The sequence below is a fragment of the Denticeps clupeoides genome, chromosome 19, assembly GCF_900700375.1.
Source record: "Denticeps clupeoides chromosome 19, fDenClu1.1, whole genome shotgun sequence".
Classification (NCBI taxonomy): Eukaryota; Metazoa; Chordata; class Actinopteri; order Clupeiformes; family Denticipitidae; genus Denticeps; species Denticeps clupeoides.
In genome coordinates, this window is record NC_041725.1 from 17,667,942 (window position 1) to 17,687,981 (window position 20,040).

A 20,040-nucleotide genomic window follows, 5' to 3' on the forward strand; every position below is an offset into this window, starting at 1 on the left:
CACACTCGATCCATTACATTACATTTTACATTTACAGCATTTATCAGACGCCCTTATCCAGAGCGACTTACAATCAGTAATTACAGTCTCCCTGGAGCAATTTTAGGGTTAAGTGTCTTGCTCAGGGACACAATGGTAGTAAGTGGGGTTTGAACCTGGGTCTTCTGGTTCATAGGCGAGTGTGTTACACACTAGGCTACTACCACCCTAGATCCAGAAGACCCAGGTTCAAATCCGCATGGAAGAAGACATCGGCGCGTATTACCTAAAATTCAACACACGCTATTGTGTGAAATCGTCAAGTAATTGCATCACATTCACTGCACTTACTACCATTGTGTCCCCGAGCAGGACACTTAACCCTGAGTGTCTCCAGGGGGGGACTGTCCCTGTAACTACTGACTGTAAGACGCTCTGGATAAGGGCGTATGGTGAATGCTGGAAATGTATCATGTTGGGCTTATTTGCTAGAACCTCGATATCGCCCTGGTTCTGTAACAGAAGCGGCTTCATAGCTACGGAACGTTTGTGTGTGCGAGTAGGGTTGTATTGGTATAAAGACAGCATTTACTCTGCTTACACACAAGATCTAAAAATACCCGTGTGTGTGGGGGGGGGGGGGGGGGGGGGGGGGTGAATGCGAACGTGTTTATTTGCGGTGCGGGTGCATGTGTCGACTTCGCTCTCGGGTTGGGGGTGTCGGGCCCGGTTCAGAAGGCGGTCGTGGCGCATGCAGATCATCCCTGCCACCCGCAGAACATCCCCTACACACACACACACACACACACACACAGCGTCGCTCGTCCCCTCCCCCGGCCGAGCGCTTCTTAATCAGTGTGTGTGTGCAGGGGGTGATGGGCAGCAGCTGGTAGTCTCTTTCTCTCTTTCTCACACACACACACACACACACACACACACACACACACACAACCCCACCCAATCGCAGCCTATGGCTGGTCAGCAGAGAGCGAGGCGTCCACACCTGCCCCCTTGCTGGTGGGACTGTCCCATCTGGGGCAGGATGGGGGAGGCAGGACGGAGAAGGTGTCTGTTTACAGGGTTAACAGCTGAAGAGGACGGTGCTGGGGGTCCGGGGACGAACGGGAGGGCCCCTGGGGGCCGGGTGACGTCTTACTCTGCAGCAAATGAAGGTGTCAGCATTCGAAAATGCCTGCGTCGCATTAAAGAAGACATCGGTGTGTATTACCTAAAATTCAACACGTGCTGTTGTGTCAAATCATCTAATCACATTCATCACATTCACTGCAACCTTCTGATTCCAATCTTAGTCGTTCTTAGTAAATTAATAAGATCGTGTTTAGGGTCATTTTTTGTGAACTGGACGTCAGCCCTTCCCTTCCCCCCTTATTTATCATATTTATGACGCTCTAGCATGTACCCCGCCCCATGTCTGTTGTACCCATATACAACAACATTTATTTCTTATTTAGCCCATAATCCCATACAGTATGTCTCAATGGGCTTTGACAGGCCCTACAGTTGACACCCCCCACACGTGACCCTTCTGCACACAAGGAAAAAAAAAGACAAAGACAAAAAAAACCACTAGGAGAGAGAAATAAAGAAAGGAAGGAACCTTGGGAAGGAGTGATACAGAGAGGGACGCCCTTCCAGGTTGCTGATGATTTGTCCAGAGTCCAGTGTCATGGTCTACATTACGTGTCCATTATGATGCTACTGGTCCGTTTGAAAACAGATTTTTTTTTATCTTGTTTTTCCTGCATCTTTGTGGTCATGCCAGCTAATTTCATTGCCCAGGTAACTGTACAATGACAATAAAAGTCCTGAAGTCATTAACGTCATCAGGCCAGTGATTGCTTTACCAGGAGGTGTCAAGACAATGGCCGTCCGCTGCCGGCCAGTCACCTGGTGATTCGCTCAGGTCGGGGGGGTCGGAATACGAATTAATAATGCGGGAGGGGGGGGGGAATGTCCTCCCGCAGGTGTAATGACGCTCCGCGGGAGCAGATGCGCGGATAATCGCATAATCCATTTTACGGGGGACCACGATCTGCGCGTCCGGCCGCGTCGTGGCTGCGCATCGGCGACGCGCTCGGCGCCATCTGGGCTATAAAGAGATAAAAATAAATAATAATACAAATAAAAAATTAAAAAAAACCCGACGAAGATGCCCGCGGAGCGTGGACGGATCCGCCGATTCCGACGGTCGGCCGGAATTCAGGGACCCGAATTATAATTTTTTTTACGCGTTTCGCTTCGTTCGGTTCGTGTTTGCGCAGCGTCACGCACGCACCTTTTTTGCGCAGCCATTCGAGTGCGTGCTTATTATATGCAATTTTATTACATGCTCACGGTATTTTTGGCGTCTTCGTGATATTTCTGCAAAATGACCAGTATTGTTCCTGCATTATTACAGGAGGAACGCTAAGGGTGCCTATTTACAAGCTGTAATACAATTGTGAAATGAACTTCCCTGGCATATGATGATTATATATAATATATGAATAAATAATAATAATAATAATAATAGGCCACTCTAGGGGAAAAGGCTGGTTTTACTCTGGCCCAAGGTTATTTGGCTGCTTTAAATAGCGCGCAACATGACACACTCGGTGCTGCTGCTCGCTGTAAAATCGATCAGAAAAGTCCCTTCCAGGTGGGCCACCATGCACAGAACACAGCGTTTAACATTAATCCGTTTAAAAGTGTGTGTGTGTGTGTGTGTGTGTGTGTGTGCGTCTATGTATATATATTTATTTATTTATATGCGCGCCTGTGCATGCATATATGCAAATCCGCATTTATGTTCTTTCACCTGGTCACCAACTGGTTAATTACCGGCTTATTACGATTTTTTCCCACGGCACTGGAGAAAGGCTTTCTGTCCACGTGTGACGCCACGTCAGCCCGGGGGGACGGGGGGGGGTGGAGCCCCCCAGCCCAAAAAAGACACACACACTCACACACACACACGCACACACACACACGCCGACCTTCCCCGAAAAAAAAAAAGGAAGAAGCGCCCGACCTCTCCTTGTCCCTAAAAATATGACCACGCGCCGCACCTTATGAATAATTAATGCCCATGACGCAAATAATGCGGTACGGGGGGCGGGGCCCCGTGACGCGCCGCTGACGTGGGCGCCGCTCGGGACGCTTAATCCTTTATTGCCGCAGCAGGATCCGCCGGCCAAAGGAGAGGAGGGGGTCGCGCCGTCGGTTCGGGGACGATTCGCCGGGGACCGACGCCGGTCGTGGTGCCGACATGAGAACGTAGCGTCCGCGTACAGTGACGTCGCGGGGGGAGAGAGAGAAGCGCGCCGGAGGTCGATGCGGCAAAGGACGACCGACGCGACCTTGGCCCCTCCTTCCGTTCCCGTCCCGGGCCCGAACCCGCTGTAAATGTTCGCGTCGTTCTTTTTATGAATAAATGGGCGATTACGGGTTCGGCTTGCTGCAGCCAGTGAGTATAAACGGCGGCGCCGACGGCCAGTTCTGCCCCGGCCCGGCGGTCCCGGTGTCGCGCAGCGGCGCCGCCGCGGTGTCCGCCCTGTTCCTCACCGCCGCGGCCCGGCAGCGCGCCGCGCAGGAGGAGCCGGCGGCGCTGAGCGCCCCGCAGGAGCCCGCGGCCGCCGAGAGGAGCCAGAGCCGGCCGCGCCTCGCCGGGTTCCAGGCCACGGTGGGCCAGGAGCGCTTCTGCTGTGACCTTCAGCGCGACCGGAAGACGCACCAGCAGCCGGGCTGCCCCGAGCCGCCCCCGCCCGCGGGAGAATTTGGTCACCCGGCCCAGGACCCGGGCACCGGCCACCAGTCCCGCGGTCCGTCGGCGGAGGAGGAGGCCGAAGCCGACGCGGATAAGCCGAGCGGCGTTCAGCTCCAGATGGACTCCCCCGGCGCCGCCTTCTCCAGCCTCCCGCATCCCGACATGCAGAACCCCGGCGGCGGCGGCCCGGCGTCCCCGACGCTCCCCGGTTTCGGGACCCCCTGGTCCGTCCAGACGAGCCCCCCTCCTCCGCCCGCCTCCGGCTCGGCCAACCCCGGCCACCCGGTCCCCGCCGGCGAGCCCGACCACAGCTTCTACCCCGGGATCCCCTCCTCCATCAACCCGGCCTTCTTCCAGAGCTTCTCCTCGGTGTCAGGTAACCTGTGCGCCGGCATCAGCGTGCAGGGCTTCGGCGGCCCCTTCTCCCCGCAGATCAGCGTCCCGCCGCCGCAGAGCCGCCGCTCCCCGGCCAGCCCCCAGATGCCCCCGCAGCAGGGCGCCTTCCTGCAGCAGAGGAACGGCTACAGCCACCAGGTGAGGCGGCCCTGCACCCGGCCCCACTCCCGGCCCTCATTGTGTCTGGACGCCGCCACCGCACGTCGTTTTTCTCTTCTACGCGTCCGGCGACGTGTGGCCGAGCCGCGTTCCGCGTTTCCCGTGTCGTTCAGTCGGCGGCGTTTTATCGGGTTCCGGCATTCGTCGTCGTTTTATTACTAAAGAAGTAATTACTAACGAAGAAGGAAGGTGCGTCGGGGAAACAGCGGCCCCTGCAGGCGCGCCGCGGAACTGCCGATCCGCACCGACCCCACATCTAGATCTACTATCTACCAAGGGGGGGGTGGATAAGGCCGGAGAAGGACACCCCCGCTCCGCCTCGGCGCCTGACGGTGATTCCAACCGGGGTGAGGATTCCGGAGGCGTCTCCGAACCCGCTCTATGGCGTCCGCGTGGCGCTTCAGGCCGGAATAAGCGGCGTGAAGGTGGAGTCGGGTCACATGACTGTGGTAGGGAGTGGCCCTTTGTGTATAGGGACGCGGAGTGGAGATGTTGGCCTCAGCCTTATTTAAAAAATGATTTTGTGCGCGTGTGAAGATGGTGCCGCGTTCGTGTGGCGCCGGCGATTAATGTTCGTGGGAGAGATGTGGGATTCTCAAAGCTCTAAATCTTCTTACCCCCGCCCCGCAGCCTGGAGCAGGATGTGTTAGGCCAAGGCCGCAGCAGGAGCGCTTGGAACAGCGGACACACATTTACATTTACCCTTATCCAGAGAGCCTTACAATCAGTAGTTACAGGGACAGTCCCCCCCCTGGAGACACTCAGCGTTAAGTGTCCTGCTCAGGGACACTATGGTAGTAAGTGGGATTTGAACCTGGGTCTTCTGGTTCGTTGGCGAGTGTGTTACCCGCTAGGCTACTACCGCCCTACACACACGCACACACCCGTCCGGTGGCGGCATTAACACACGCCATTCGTCTGTGCAGCCGATGGTGAAACCGTCTCCGTGGGGCGCCCACCAGGGCGGCGGCTGGACCTCCGCGGGCATGTCCTGGGGAAGGGACCACCGGCGCGGGGGCATGGGCGTCCCGGGCTCCGCCGGCCACGCCTCCCCCATGAAGAAGCCCTTCTCCAGCAACGTCATCGCCCCGCCCAAGTTCCCGCGCTCCGCCGGCTCCCTCGGGCCCAAGTCCTGGATCGAGGAGAACGTTTTCCGCACGGACGGCAACAGCAACACGCTGCTGCCCCTGCAGGTGCGTCCACGCTTAGTTTTGTCCTCGGGATGATAAATTGTGAAGTGATTGTCATTGTGATACATAGCAGCACAGCACACGGTGACACAACAAAATGGGTCCTCTGCTTTTAACCGTCACCGCGCCCGGCGAACAGTGTGTGGGGACGGTGCCTTGCTCGGGATTCGAACCGACAACCTTCTATATAAGTATAAGTGATTGTCACTTGTAATACACAGCAGCACAGCACACGGTGACACAGTGAAATGTGTCCTCTGTATTTAACCATCACCCTTGGGGCCGCTTCCTTAACCGCTAGGCCACCACTGCCCCCGATGTATTGACATGGTGGGGCGAATGAAGGGTCCGGGTCCGTGGTGTTGTACGTGTTATGGCTGTAACCTCTTATGGAGGTAAATTGTAGGTAGTGGGGTAACGACGAGGTGCGCGACCCATAAAACAGCCCGGCCCTTTAAAGGACATACCCAGACCTGGCCGCTTTCTCCCTTCCAACGTTCCTAATCCTTTTCCAGGAAGCAGGCGGCACGCCGTGCTGTTGTTCATTTCCATAAACAGTGTCCCACTCAGAATTCCTGGCATTCCGTGCGCGTCCTCCTTCCTCCGGGCCCTGCTGCGTCACCGCCGGGGGCCGAGACGGAGCGAGCGGGGAAAGTGACTCCCAGCAGGCCTTGCGTGAGAGCGAGTGAGGGATGGGAAGTAAGTCGACGGCGGCCCACTCTGATTCGTCCTGCTTTTGCGCAGCCATCAGCGTGACAGGCACGGAAGTGACCGGAGCACGTTGCCCTGACAGTTTCGGCTCAAAGGCCCTCTGCACGGGGACGTTTTATATCATTAAATTCTAAAACAATACATTCTAGAATAACTCGGAAAGGGACGGGCCCCAGTACGGTGCAAAGTGGTTTTTATCTGCTAAAATCACCGGCCCATGTTTTTTATTGGTTAATGCTCTGGCGCTGCTGTTATCCACTTACAGTCAGTAGTTACAGGGACAGTCCCCCCCTGGAGACACTCAGGGTAAGTGTCCTGCTCAGGTACACAATGTTAGTAAGTGGGGTTTGAACCTGGGTCTTCTGGATCATAGATCAGGGTCTTATCCACTAGGCTACTACCAATATTTCTTATTTCCGACGATTCGGATCGGTCCCAGTGCCATAAAGACGGGGACATGCAGGGAATGTGGCGCTCTCTGGGTTAAATATAGCAGCCGGGAGGAGAATTTAGCACCTCCGTCAGCAGGAGCGATGGGCCCGTCACCTGTGCCCCGGCGGTGCCCGCAGGATGCCCTTACGTCTCGCCCGCGTCCCTGCGGCGTGGTGATTACCGTACCGGGGGGACCCGCTGCCGCGCACGCCTCCGTAGTCGGGGTGAATAAAGACGGAAAGAATTTTCATCCCGCGCGTGTGTGCATGTTCGGTGTGCAGTAATCCTGGGATAATTATCAAGGCTTGTGTGTGTGTGTGTGTGTGTGTTTAGCGTGTAACCAGGGCCCGGATACATGTAACAGAATACGTGTAATAGTGATACGTATTCACAACACGAAAAATGACGTATCAGCATTCAGGCCGTGTTACATTTTGCATGACGTTGTTTAGGACACACGTGCAGACATTCAATATCATTCTATAAATTCTATGACGTTATAAACTATAATAGGGGTTTTAACGATGCGGGCAGTAACATAAGGCAGCTCAATTTTCGTAGTTACGTACCTTTAATGTAATTAACTTACCTTTATGCAGTGCAAACGAAGAACAAAGGAAACATGATACTTTTTAAGACTCAAATAATTGTGCTATGCTATTACGCTTATTAATGTTATTTTAACGTTAATGTAACGTCAATGTCATAATTTTATTGCTAGCCAGAGCCGCTAGCTGCTACCGTACTGATAACGTAGCAAACAGCTTATTTACGCTGTTCAAATGGCTAATGATGAAAGCAGTTCGTACTCCTTTCTCAGAGGCCCACCAGCAGCATCACTCGCCATGTCACGCCAATATCATCCGCAAATGTATTTCTCATTTTTCAATATTGATTAATACCTGGTTATTGGGTTTTTTCACCCCCCGAAAAAGGAACAAAATACAAATAATGATGCAGCTTAGTTATGGACGTTATTAATGGACAAATTTGTAAATTTTGCCCCACTCTGTGTGTAGCGTTAGCGTAGCATGACACTCTCCCCGTTCTTCTCCCTCAGGATCGCTCCAGAATGTACGACAGTCTGAACATGCACTCCCTGGAAAGCTCCCTGATCGACATCATGCGGGCGGAGCAGGACCCGCTGAAGGGTGAGTCTGTTAGCAGGCGGGACGCCATTTTGTTAAGCTAACCACCTAGACGTTTGATATTGCTTAACCTTTTAACCCCCAAGTGACCTTTGACACCCAGCATGCAAGTGGGGAATGTGAGAATTTCATAACGGAGTTGCGTGAGCTTAATCGCAGGCCAAAAATCCCATTAGGGTCTCAGAAATCCCACCGGCTCACGCCGGAAACGGGCTTAATTTTTTTTCCCAGAAATCCCATCGAGAGAGAGCGATTCTAACAATGCAGATATTCCTGGGTCAAAGGTGAACACGCGCAGGTCCGTGTGTGGGAGAGTCGGGGGGGTTTGGGCGCGGCTCTGTCCGATGGAGCAGATGGAGGAGAAGGGAGGGGGGGGCCCTAAATTTAGCGCTGCCGTCATCGCCACCGCGTGTGACACCGGCGCAGCCTGGGGGGAAGGGAACAGCGCCGGCCTGGCGAGAGGGTCCCTCCGGGCCGCCACCGCGCAGGCTAAAATGGCCAGGCTGGCCCAGATAACGCGGCCCAGGGCCGCTTCGCAGGTAGCCGTGTAGAAGGGCTCTGGAAATATGAAATGTTAATGACGTTAATGAACGCTGCAGAACCAGTGGAGGTCAGTGGAAGTGCGTGCGGGTGTCAGGTGGCCGCAGGTACACACACAATGTCCTGCCTTCAGACGGCCGTCCTGAATCTTTAAACGCTCTGAAATACAAGTAAGCCAATCAAACGGGGCATCTTTGTTTTGAAGGCGGCCGTATCGTTTTAAACTGATGTTTTGTCAGTTTGCGACAGTGGCTGAAATGTCACACCGGCCCTCATGCTGAGGAGCCATTTTTTAAAAACTGTGTGAGGCTGGGTAGGACATTTACCAGACGCCAGCATCTTTTAACTATTGCACTTTGAGAAAAATTCTCGTACACAACCAATTTCCAGTTTCCGTCGCTCAGGAAATCTGCTTCAGGAACGCATGTCGTGATAGGCCGGGCATATTATAGTGTTTAATGCAACTTTTACCCACAGAACAGTTCTGGGGCAGAACAGCGCCTCTACCTGTGTGGGTATCAAGTCCCAGAACGTCATCTGCACGTTGCAACAGCGACAGGAAGCATTACAGTAAAACTGGGCTCTTTCACCCGTTCATTTATTTAGGTCTGATGGCGATGCTGCGAAAAATCTGAAATCTGCACCCTGTCGTGCTAACAAAGGTTTTGGAATTATTGATCATACAGAGGATAGAATTATGGTACAAATATGATCATTATCGTACGTCTGACAACACCGAGCTTCTTGCTCAGGCACAAACTGTAGTGCGTGGGGTATGAACCTGGGAACTTTATGGTCTTTATGGATTATAGGCGAGTGTCTTACCCACTAGGCTGCTACCACCCTGCTGGTGTCCTGGTAACAAACGGAGCAAGTCATGTGACACACACACCAGAATCAGGTTGTCCACCTGTCCCGTGTCTCATCCTCGTCTGCATCTGTCTGTTCAGGCCGAGTGGGATGCCCTCACCCCGGGGCAGATGGCCTGCTCATGCTCAGTGGTAATTATGTCTCCTCTCTCATGTCTCCTCATGTCTGGCTTCCTCTGTCTGCATGTTATCTGCAACACGGACGGATCAGGCCCTGCAGCGGTTATTATGGAACATGCTCATAGAGTCATATAGAATTAGTAACATTCACTCTCTGGCCACTTTTATTACAGACCTATTAGAGAGTAAAGATAGGGAGTCATATTCGGCCATCTTCTACCCTGTCTGGGAAAACTTGAAAACTAGCCTTGGGTCAGTGGAGCTAATAAAGTGGCCAATGAGTGTGTGCTCTGCCATTTCTTCTCCCGTTTTCCATGAGTGTGCACTTTGCACTGCTGTGATGGGGGTTTCCCATACATTTGGAACAGCCACTGGGGCAGTGGTGGCCTGGCGGTTAAGGAAGCGGCCCCGTAATCAGAAGGTTGCCGGTTCGAATCCCGATCCGCCAAGGTGCCACCGAGCAAAGCACCGTCCCCACACGCTGCTCCCCGGGCGCCTGTCATGGCTGCCCACTGCTCACCAAGGGTGATGGTTAAAAGCAGAGGACACATTTCGTTGTGCCACCGTGTGCCGTGCTGCAATGTTTCACAATGACAATCACTTCACGGTGTTCGTTCTTCTAATGGACCCAAAATTCCTTCCTGTAATTCATCCCTCATTCACCACCTCATGTTGTGTTTATACATTTAAATCAGTCGAAACGACCATGTTGGGGGTGCTGGATGAGGGAAATCAACATGTTCTTGTGACTCACGTGGTTGACCACCCCACCCCGCTCGAGGCACCGCACTCAGATTTGCTGTGGAAACGAGTCCGATTCGATCCATCCGCTGGATCACACGTCCGTGTCGCAGAAACAAGCCAGTGTTTGTCATGAACTCAGCTGAGAGCTTTCGGAATGTGGGTCACATGAGCCAGCGGAATAGTTGCTGCATGTCACATGACTTGCTCGGAGGTGCAGCCGCGCCGCTGGTCACATGACCGGCAGGAATCCCAGATATGTGTCACATGGCTGGCAGGATGAGTTCCCGAGAGCATTCGGATCCGTTTTTTCACGCAAGTCCAGTCTAGTGAACGGCATTCCATGTACTGGCCTGGCCGGAGCCACGGGGCCCGGTGCAGTTCATTTCCCTGTTCTTCTCTCTTCTCTGCTAAAATCTACTCTGCTCTGTTTACATGCAGCGAGGAGCTATGGGAGACGACGAGGTAACCCCCGCTTCCTGTGTCGTGTTGTGTGTTGGCATGGCTTCTCTAACACTGGGACAGGAGGAGCCGCCATTTAACCGCGAAAGAGCAAAAAGAAGGAGGCGGGCGAGAGCGAACTGGGATTCCGGAGATGCAGCAAAATAAATCAATAAATAATAAGCCTGAAATCGTTTTTCAGGGAAAAGGCCCAGCCCAATAAATGGCGGCGGCAAGTACACGGGCTGCATTTGCCAAATCCCAATGGTTAGGCTGATGGCTAAAGGCTGTTTACGACACAGCGTGGCCGTCATGCAGAACTTCGGCGAAGATTAACGCGCCGCCTGTTTTTACTCGGCAGGGACGTCCACTTTTACCGCCGCTTAGTGTTTCAAAGGGCTTCGGGCTGAAATGCTTCATGGATTAGTCCAGGCCACCTGACCCCTGCTATGACATGATTCCCAGTCACTGTCAGACACGTCCAGGTTTGTCCGCAGGCCATCGGAAGGTCGGGGGCTTTTTATGAGCTCTGATGAAATAAGCCGCCCCACCAACTTCACATCGGAACGAATCAATTTCACTCAGGGGTGTGCGGGTCCCCTTCACGTTACGGACAAAATGTACACCGCTCCCCTAATTACCTGTCATCGTCTTAACAATAGTGCATGGGCCGAGCCTGGTTCTCATTTTCGCTTCGTGGCGCAGCTCGCAGCCCGTCCTCGTGCTACGTGTTGCGCTTGATACATGCATCAGTGCTGGAAGTTACAGTAAATGCGCCCCAGCGACACGTCCAGCGCTGCATCCATGTAACCGCGCGAGTTCCCCGTCCTCCGCCGCAGCCTTGTGTAACAGCATGGTTGTCCCGCAGGGCGCTCTTCGCTGTTCCCCATCGACGACGGTCTCCTTGACGATGGCCACGGCAACCAAGGCGTCCCGGGGGTCCTCGGCTCGCCCAACTGTTACCCCCACCAGAACGGCGAGCGCATCGAGCGCTTCTCTCGCAAGGTGTTTGTCGGGGGCCTCCCTCCAGACATCGATGAAGGTCAGTGGCCGAGAAGAAGCTTTCATCCTGACACCCGTCCTTGGGCGTTAACACGTCTTTCTCCATCTTCCTCGTGCCAGACGAGATCACCTCCAGCTTCCGCCGCTTCGGCCACCTGGTGGTGGACTGGCCACACAAGGCGGAGAGCAAGTCGTACTTCCCCCCTAAAGGTACCTGCTGCCGCAGACAACTCCAGACATAACCACATGGTGGACCCGACGCTCAGGCCTGCCTACTTCTAACTGTGGCGCAGTGATCATGAGTGATAGAGTTCACCGTCAGTTGCCTCGGTTACGGTCTCGTACCGCTGGGTTCTTTGGTCTGATGAGAAGAGAACTGCATTGATTCCAGGTTCAAACCTACACTGCAGCGCTGATTTATACGTAGCAACCACCTGGTATTTAATAAGGGTTACAGTTACCTCAGCATCTTTAAGATCTTACTTAAGTTCACAGTTGTGGCCTAGCAGGTGAGGAAGGGTTATAACCGAAGGGTTGCGGGTTCAAATCCCGAACCGCCAAGGTGCCACTGAGGTCCCCTTGATGACGGTCTCGTCCCCACACACTGCTCCCCGGGCCTGTCATGGCTGCCCGCTGCTCACCAAGGGCGATGGGACACATTTCGTTGTGATGAATGTGTGCTGTGCTGCAGTGTATCGCAGTGACAAAAACAATTAAATATATATTATAGCTATATATTAATTCCAGTTGTATAAGCACATTTCAGTGCATTGTGGGGAACATGTATGAATAAGATGAAGCCAACGAAGCAGAGATTTGCATTTACATTTACAGCATTTATCACACGCCCTTATCCAGAGCGACTTACAATCAGTAGGTACAGGGACAGTCTCCCAGGACCAATTTAGGGTTAAGGGTCTTGCTCAGGGACACAACGGTAGTAAGCGGGATTTGATCCCGCTAGGCTACTACCACCCTCGAGATCGTACACTTGGTCAACTAGGACAGCTTACCATTTTACTACATGCCATAATGGGAGTGGATAATTGAGTGTGTGTGTGTGTGTGTGTGTGTGTGTGCAGGTTACGCCTTCCTGCTGTTTCAAGAGGAGAGCTCAGTCCAAGCTCTGATCGAGGCCTGCCTGGAGGAGGACGGAAAACTGTACCTGTGTGTCTCCAGTCCAACCATCAAGGACAAGCCAGTGAGTTCAGCAGCACACAAACACCACGGACTGATATAGTTCTTTTTGGCGGCCTGTCCTAAGTTTACTTGTAGTCTAGTCTTTGCGTCAGGATGTCATCATTTATATTAGTCAGAATTATCCTTGAATATCCAGTTTTAGTTAATAAAATTGGTATTTTACTCTTTTTTTGTAATGAAATTCTATTTAACCCAGTCAGTATAGTCAAGTACCAAGTAGAACAGACAAAACAAAATTTTTTAGTCAGACCCATTTCATAATTAAAACAAATCTTATTATTGTATAATTATTGTCATCTTATAGAATTAAGAATACTCAACATCCATTCAAGTGGACATTTCTCCCCGTTTCTATTTTGTAAATCACATTTAGTCTTGTTTTTATTCGTCAACAATATTACATGATAGATTTTGTTATAGTTATTGTCAGATGGCCAGAAATTACATTGTGGCTCATCTCGTTTTCAAAGATATTGACAAAAATGTTACGATAAAAACAACACTACTGACTGAATTAATTTCCATACAAGCCGGTCTATTATTCCACATTTTAGACTCAACATGTTCAGTAAACGTGAACAGAGGGACAGAGAGACCAAACCCCGTATCATCAGAGTACCATATGGTACCACACGTCCATGTAGCACCACATGTATCGCTCAGCAGGGTGTTGAAACACACATTGTGACATTTGACCCTGATTATCACATGACAACGCTCACTCCCCTTCCACTGTGTAGTCAAGATTGCGGCCGCTGAGGGCGAGATGTGTCCGTCAACTTTTTGATCGCAGAGTGCACCTTCTGAACAGTGAAAGTGAAGTGATTGTCATTGTGACACACTGCAGCACAGCACACGGTGACACAATGAAACGTGTCCTCTGCTTTTAACCATCACCCTGAGTGAGCAGTGGGCAGCCATGACAGGCGCCTGGGGAGCAGTGTGTGGGAACGGTGCTTTGCTCAGTGGCACCTCAGTGGCACCTTGTTAGATCGGGATTCAAACCGGCAACCTTTTGATTATGGGACCTCTTCCCTAACCGCTAGGCCACCACTACTTCTGTACTGAAATATCATATCAGAAATAGCATGAAATATCAGGTTGAAGTATGAAAGGATGCAACATTTTAAGTCAGCTTTTGTCCACAGGTCCAGATTCGCCCATGGAACCTTAGTGACAGTGACTTTGTGATGGACGGCTCACAGCCCCTGGACCCTCGTAAGACCATCTTTGTGGGAGGAGTGCCCCGCCCCCTCCGAGCAGGTAAATTTCCAGTTCCAGTACAGGCAAATCTGTAAAATCTGCATCCTTGTTTTTCTCTGCCACCAACCACCGTGGTGTGTCTCCTCTCCCCAGTGGAGTTGGCCATGATCATGGACCGCCTGTACGGCGGGGTCTGCTACGCGGGAATCGACACCGATCCAGAGCTGAAGTATCCCAAAGGGGCGGGGCGCGTGGCCTTCTCCAATCAGCAGAGCTACATCGCCGCCATCAGCGCCCGGTTTGTCCAGCTGCAGCACGGGGACATTGACAAGCGGGTACGTCTCAGACGAATAAGGTTAAAAGGAAAAACATTACAGTAATGCTAAAGGGTAATTTTAAGCTTGTGTGTATGCCAGACACTGAGATTATCAGACTGCAGTCTGTGGAGAGCAGAAAGCTTGTTAGCCCTTATTGAATTAGCCTAAAGGCTGTCTGCTGTAGCTCTGTGTCTGTCTGCCTGAACTTTGTCCTCCTTCCATGTGTCTCCGCCTGGTGTATGTTCACAGAAAAAAGCTCAAAAATGCTGACTGATCAGTGTGAGTTCATTAAAAGGACTAAAAACACCCTTAGAGGCCATCATTTAGATGCCCAGCATCTTCCTTCCTTCCATCGTTGGTCAGTTATTGACCACAGGACGGCTGCTGGCTGCACATTTTTGGGTGGTGAATGGACCCAAACCTTAATCGAACCTGGTCAGCAGTGGTCTTCTGGGGGGTGGAAGTAGCCTACTTGCCTATAAACCAGAAAAAGTTACAGGTTCAAACCCCACTTTACATTTACAGCATTTATCAGACGCCCTTATCCAGAGTGTCTTACAATCAGTAGTTACAGGGACAGTCCCCCTTGGAGACACTCAGGGTTAAGCTTGCTCAGGGACATGATGGTAGTAAGTGGGATTTGAACCTGGGTCTTCTGGTTCTTTGGCGAGTGTGTTACCCACTAGGCCGACACCCACTTACAACCATTGTGTCCCTGAGTAAGACACGAGTGTCTCCGGGGGACTGTCCCTGTCATTACTGAATGTAAGTCATTCTGGATAACCGCGTCTGATAAATGTAAGTGTCCTCTGGTCAGAACGTGAGCGCAGGTGAGCCCTGGTGATAAAGTGTGTACGCTGATGCTGATGCTGCCCCCTGCAGGTGGAGGTGAAGCCGTACGTGCTGGACGACCAGCTGTGTGACGAATGCCAGGGGGCGCGCTGCGGCGGGAAGTTCGCCCCGTTCTTCTGCGCCAATGTCACCTGCCTGCAGTACTACTGCGAGTTCTGCTGGGCCAACATCCACTCCCGCGCCGGACGGGAGTTCCACAAGCCGCTGGTCAAGGAGGGAGCCGACCGGCCGCGCCAGATCCACTTCCGCTGGAACTGAGGGTCCCGAGGCGTCGTGGGGAGAACGCGTGGCAAGAATAAGTGCTTTTTCCGCCCCCACCCCCAAGCTATCAGTATAGAGTACATAACAGTATACAATATAAACAGACACACACATATATATATATATATATATCAGATATTTAACTTTTGTAGCAGCCAAAACACTACAAGCCTCAGTTATTCACCAAACCACCCCCATCTCAGGCTCCGATAACATTTTATGTGGTACTTTCACGTTCTTTTTAGCTTATTTAATTTTTTGTTTTTATGAAATTAACACGAAAGAGAGATTTTTTTTTTTTTATTGTTTTTTTTTTTTTTTTCCAAAATTATTTTTATATTTGAGATTTAAGGTAGATGAGCGAATGTTTGGCATGGGGGGGAGGGGGGCAGCCTGTCTGTCTGTCTGTCTGCTGCTAGACCCCTCCCCCCGACCCCTTCCTGAGTGGGCGAAGCACGCACCCGTTTCTGGATTTAAATAATGAAGCATAAGCGGTTATCTTACTGACTCTACAGCCCGTCCCAGGTCATTAACCAAAGGTAGCAAACCATAGGAAGCATGAAAGTATATCTCCACCCACCCAGAGCAGAACTCGCAGCTTCTGGCGTTTCTACGTGACCAGAAGAACAATACCTCAAAAATAACCAAGCGAGCTCTATCCACAGTTTTTTTTCCCCGAACACAAGCTATTTAAGAAGCTTTGCTGCTATATTACAATACACGAGTAGAATTGTAGGTGTTCTCCTGTTTGCCATCCTGCCAAAAAGGAGCTTGCGAACTGCTGTGTCACACAGCCATGCTGACCACGTTGCTATAGAAGACGCGAATGTGAAATCTTTTAAGTGCATGTTTGTGACTATACAGCATCTGCATGCAGTATAGAGGTTACCGACACGTATAGGGGGAAAAATTTATCTCACGGTACAACAGTCATATTACAGAATTAAACAAAAAAAAAAAGAAACACTATGTAGCATGACAGAAATATCAAAGAGCTAGGTATTAAGAGTAAGATTAAAAAAAAAAAAAGTTGAAAACTTTTAAAACTTGCATGTGTTGATGTGGTGATCCATTTACATGATTATTCTACAGGACGCAGCGTTAGTCTTAGATTAGGACGTCTGGACGTTTTGTGTACAAGTGGTTTGTGGGAATTTAAAGAAAAAAAAATCAAAAATCCGAAACAAAACAGAAAAAAAGTTGTGGTGTTTGTGGTTGTTGGTGTCCGTGTCGTCTCTCCGTGCTGTGTGTGTGTAGTTAGTGTGGATTGAGGTTCTTTTCATTTGCTTTCTGTTCTTTTGAGACAAATTGGAACTTCCTGACGTCTGGCCTTGACCTGTTCCCTCACCACAGCCTCCCTGAGCATCGACAGACGGAGACGGGCTGCCGTAGCCACGTTACTCGGAATAATTTGGTCGGTATTTAGTTACTGTGGCCGTTTAATACAAATGTGAAGATCGTGTTTCAATTGACGAATGATAGTGGACAGAATGATAAAAGGTCTTCTCCTCCGTGTTCAGGTCACGTCCCCTTCCCCCTTCCATCACTCGTAGGGACAATCTCTCTAATGGCAGTGTGCGCCGGTGCCCTAACTGGCAGTTTGGTACTGTACTCGATAAAGCTGTTCTCATTTCTGTGGCCACGTGATCGTGTGTGTGTGTGTGTGTGTGTTCGCTGTCCTCGAAGCCGTCCACGGTGTCTCCTGTTACTACTGCTACTACTCTGAGATGTGCGTATGTTTATTTATTTTTTTAACTATATAGTATTTATTACCCGTACACAACGTTAACCTTTGACCTCGCTAATCATGTCGTGATAATATTATGCACTACCTTTTTCTGTTCATCTCCCCGTCTCGTTTCGCCGTCACCATAGCAGCAGCTGGGTGGTCTGAAGTAAAAAAAAAACAAAAACCTGTCCTTATATTAAATCTTGTTTTAATATAAATATGGAGATATTTTAATTATACAAGATGATTTAACAATGCTTATTTTTTTTCATGATAATTATTTAAGAATTGTGTGCACGCCGGGCGGGCGGTGCGTGTTAGGACAGTCCAGTGAAATGGTGGACGAGCTGCGTTACGGCGCGTAAATGAAGGAACGCCCCCTTGGGCCGGCGTTTCCTGGGTGACGCCCTCATCGCCCGCCTCCCCAACACTGGGGCTCTTTGTGTTGTTTGTGAGCTCCATGTTTGGTTCTCTGTGTTAAACACTGTTGCTTTGTGTGTGTGTTTGCATAAATGTGCGTGCGTGTGTGTGTTTTATTTTTTGGTTTAGTTTTTGTAAAAAAAATCATATTTATTTCACTATTTTTGTAGACAAATAACTATTTGATTTGGATTGTATTTTTCTATTGCAGTAGGCTTATTATTATACACATTTTAGTTCTCCTACTATTTATAAATCTGTCCAGAAGCAGGTTCTGTTCAAGGAAGGAAAAAAAAAGTTTCATGAAACATCCATGCAATTATGTATATATTCATATATTAATATATCAAAGCTTTTAATATATTAATATGATTAATATATGAATACGTGACAGTTTGTCTGAAGGAAGGAAACATTGAGGGTTTATTACGTTCATGGAAGACACTTGAGAATCTCCCCTGTTGCATCACGGCCCCAGCGGCCGGTCCTCATCGATGCGCTGAAACTTGAATTTAACACATTTTGAAAGGCTGACTAACCTCGAATCTGTGTTGTGACGTGCAATACTGTTTCTAATGTTTGTATAATAAGTAAGAATTACAGTGTAAACCTTTTTAATGCAGAATTATTTTTTTCATTGCATATTTTGCAAATTTCTGATTCACAGTGTCATTTTTTACTGTCAGAAAATGAAACCCCTTTTTCATTGCAACTATTTTTAAATCCAGATATCTTTGTACTGATGTAAATGATTGTAGTTATTTTGGATAGTGTTTTGCTAACAAAGGAGAGACTTTTTCATGCATATTTCTATTTCTTTTCATTTTGGTTTGTTCTTTTTTATTTCATTTTAATAGTAGCAAAATATTTGGAATAATTTTTCATATTACGTGTCATTAATATTATTTTGTATTTTTATGTGGATATATATATAAATATATAATTTTATGATGCTAATTGCTAAAATATAATTTTAAGTTGAATTATTTTTAAAGCGGAAATCTTTGTAATATTGTTAAAGTTATTAGTTTCTAAATCTGAGTTTGTGTATAGATTCTCACAAGTGGTTTATGAAGTGTCCGGATTGTAATTATTACTGAATGGTTCTTTAATATGGAAAATTAATCAATGAATATGGAAAATGAATATCATGACGTGGATTTTTATTTTGGTTTGTTTTGTAATTAAATGGGGTGTTGATAAAAATCTGATTTCTTTCATTTCCCAAATAAAGACCCATTGTGTTGACTGCGTGAGTCCTGTTTTGGCTTCTCTGTGCTGCTGTTAACTGTTGATGGTATACACGCTCTACGTAATGGTCGAGGTTAAACGCCTACCAATCGCACGGCACACTTAAGGCAACTGCAGGATTTGCAAAAACAAACATGTATTTACTAGTTTTTGATTCTTGAGTTGACCAAGTCCAAAAAAGCCAATTCTTAATCAATACTATCGTAACACTGGGAGGAAGTAGCTAAATGTTCAACCTGTTATTGTGGAGGCAAATGAATTAGAAATGAATTTATCAGAAAAGATTCTGCAGGAAGAGGTGGACATGGTCTCTTGTCACAGAAAGTGAAAAGGGGGATTCATTTGCATTGTAGCATTTCTTCTTTAACATATAAAAATATGCTAAACAGCAAGCCAGGTTTTCATGGTGTCACCCTGACATGACATACCTCGCCCACCAAGTCACGCTGCCATAATGCCATACGATTAATCACGCTGCATGGGCACAAGTGGGAAATTTAAATAGTCTCGGCAGAAAGTGGACAGTAGAAGACAAGAGCAGCAAAAGTAGATTACAGCATCAAATGTACACAATAAAAGACCCTTCCCACACCGTGGATGCAGAAGCCTGCCACTGAAAGAGCTGCTCATGTGGTGGGTGATGCTGTGCAGCAGGGATGACAGCTTAGCCACCATTCTCCTGTCACTCACTGCCACCACTGGGTCCAGAGGGGATTCTAGAGCAGAGCTGGCCCTCCGGAACAGCCTGTTCGGCCTCTTTCTGTCCCCAGCAGGCCACACCGTAAAACATGGCTGATGCCGCCACCAAGTCACAGAAGGTCCTCCACCCTCTGCAGCAGGTACATCCTGCCCCTTTATTGTAGATTTCATTTGCGTTATGGGTCCAGTGCAGTTTAATGTCCAGACCCTGGATGTTTAGTGGTTCGCGGTGAAGCTTTTCGCTTCATTTCTGGGAGAGAGCACTAGAGGGCAGAGTTCTTCATGCTGAGCTCTCGTCATGATGGACCCTCTTCTCTATACTGCTCTCAAAATCTTCCTTACATGGTTTTAAGATTGCAGCATAATAATTTGAAACAGATTTGAAAACATTTGGATTTCTGCCGTCTGCATCCCTGCTTCTGGTTTCAGTTTTAGGTTTTCACTGCCCCAGCACAGCAGTGCGCACAAGACTCATACTGACACCAAGTATGGATAAATTCATCAGCTTTGGAACCAGCCTTCCCGCTAATGTTCACAGTGAAACAGAGTCAATACTCAAGTCTCAGAGTGAGACACGTGTTTTTTCAGCCAAACATGTGACACACCACAGTGCA

General features: G+C 49.5%; 1 protein-coding gene across 4 annotated transcripts; it reads left to right on the top strand.

Annotated features, from left to right (window-relative positions):
* The first annotated feature begins 3,120 nt into the window (after positions 1 to 3,120).
* cpeb2 (cytoplasmic polyadenylation element binding protein 2) lies at positions 3,121 to 18,725 on the top strand. Of its 4 annotated transcripts, XM_028962894.1 has the most exons (11): positions 3,121 to 4,279; positions 5,227 to 5,493; positions 7,694 to 7,784; positions 9,272 to 9,322; positions 10,493 to 10,516; positions 11,361 to 11,534; positions 11,615 to 11,704; positions 12,577 to 12,695; positions 13,843 to 13,957; positions 14,051 to 14,232; positions 15,097 to 18,725. In XM_028962894.1, the coding sequence occupies exons 1-11, from the start codon at positions 3,413 to 3,415 to the stop codon at positions 15,322 to 15,324; spliced, it is 2,208 nt and encodes a 735-aa protein (XP_028818727.1). In that variant the 5' UTR covers positions 3,121 to 3,412; the 3' UTR covers positions 15,325 to 18,725. The 4 variants fall into 4 exon arrangements, with proteins under 4 accessions (XP_028818727.1, XP_028818728.1, XP_028818729.1 ...); XM_028962895.1 differs by lacking the exon at positions 10,493 to 10,516; XM_028962896.1 differs by lacking the exon at positions 9,272 to 9,322.
* The last annotated feature ends 1,315 nt before the right edge of the window (positions 18,726 to 20,040 follow it).

Bases quoted from the DNA above. Each gene is read 5' to 3' on its own strand.
- cpeb2 (XM_028962894.1), top strand. From the start codon at position 3,413: ATGGGCGATTACGGGTTCGGCTTGCTGCAGCCAGTGAGTATAAACGGC. The intron at 4,280-5,226 runs GTGAGGCGGCCC...TCGTCTGTGCAG, and splicing joins GGAACGGCTACAGCCACCAG to CCGATGGTGAAACCGTCTCC. The intron at 13,958-14,050 runs GTAAATTTCCAG...TCCTCTCCCCAG, and splicing joins GCCCCGCCCCCTCCGAGCAG to TGGAGTTGGCCATGATCATG.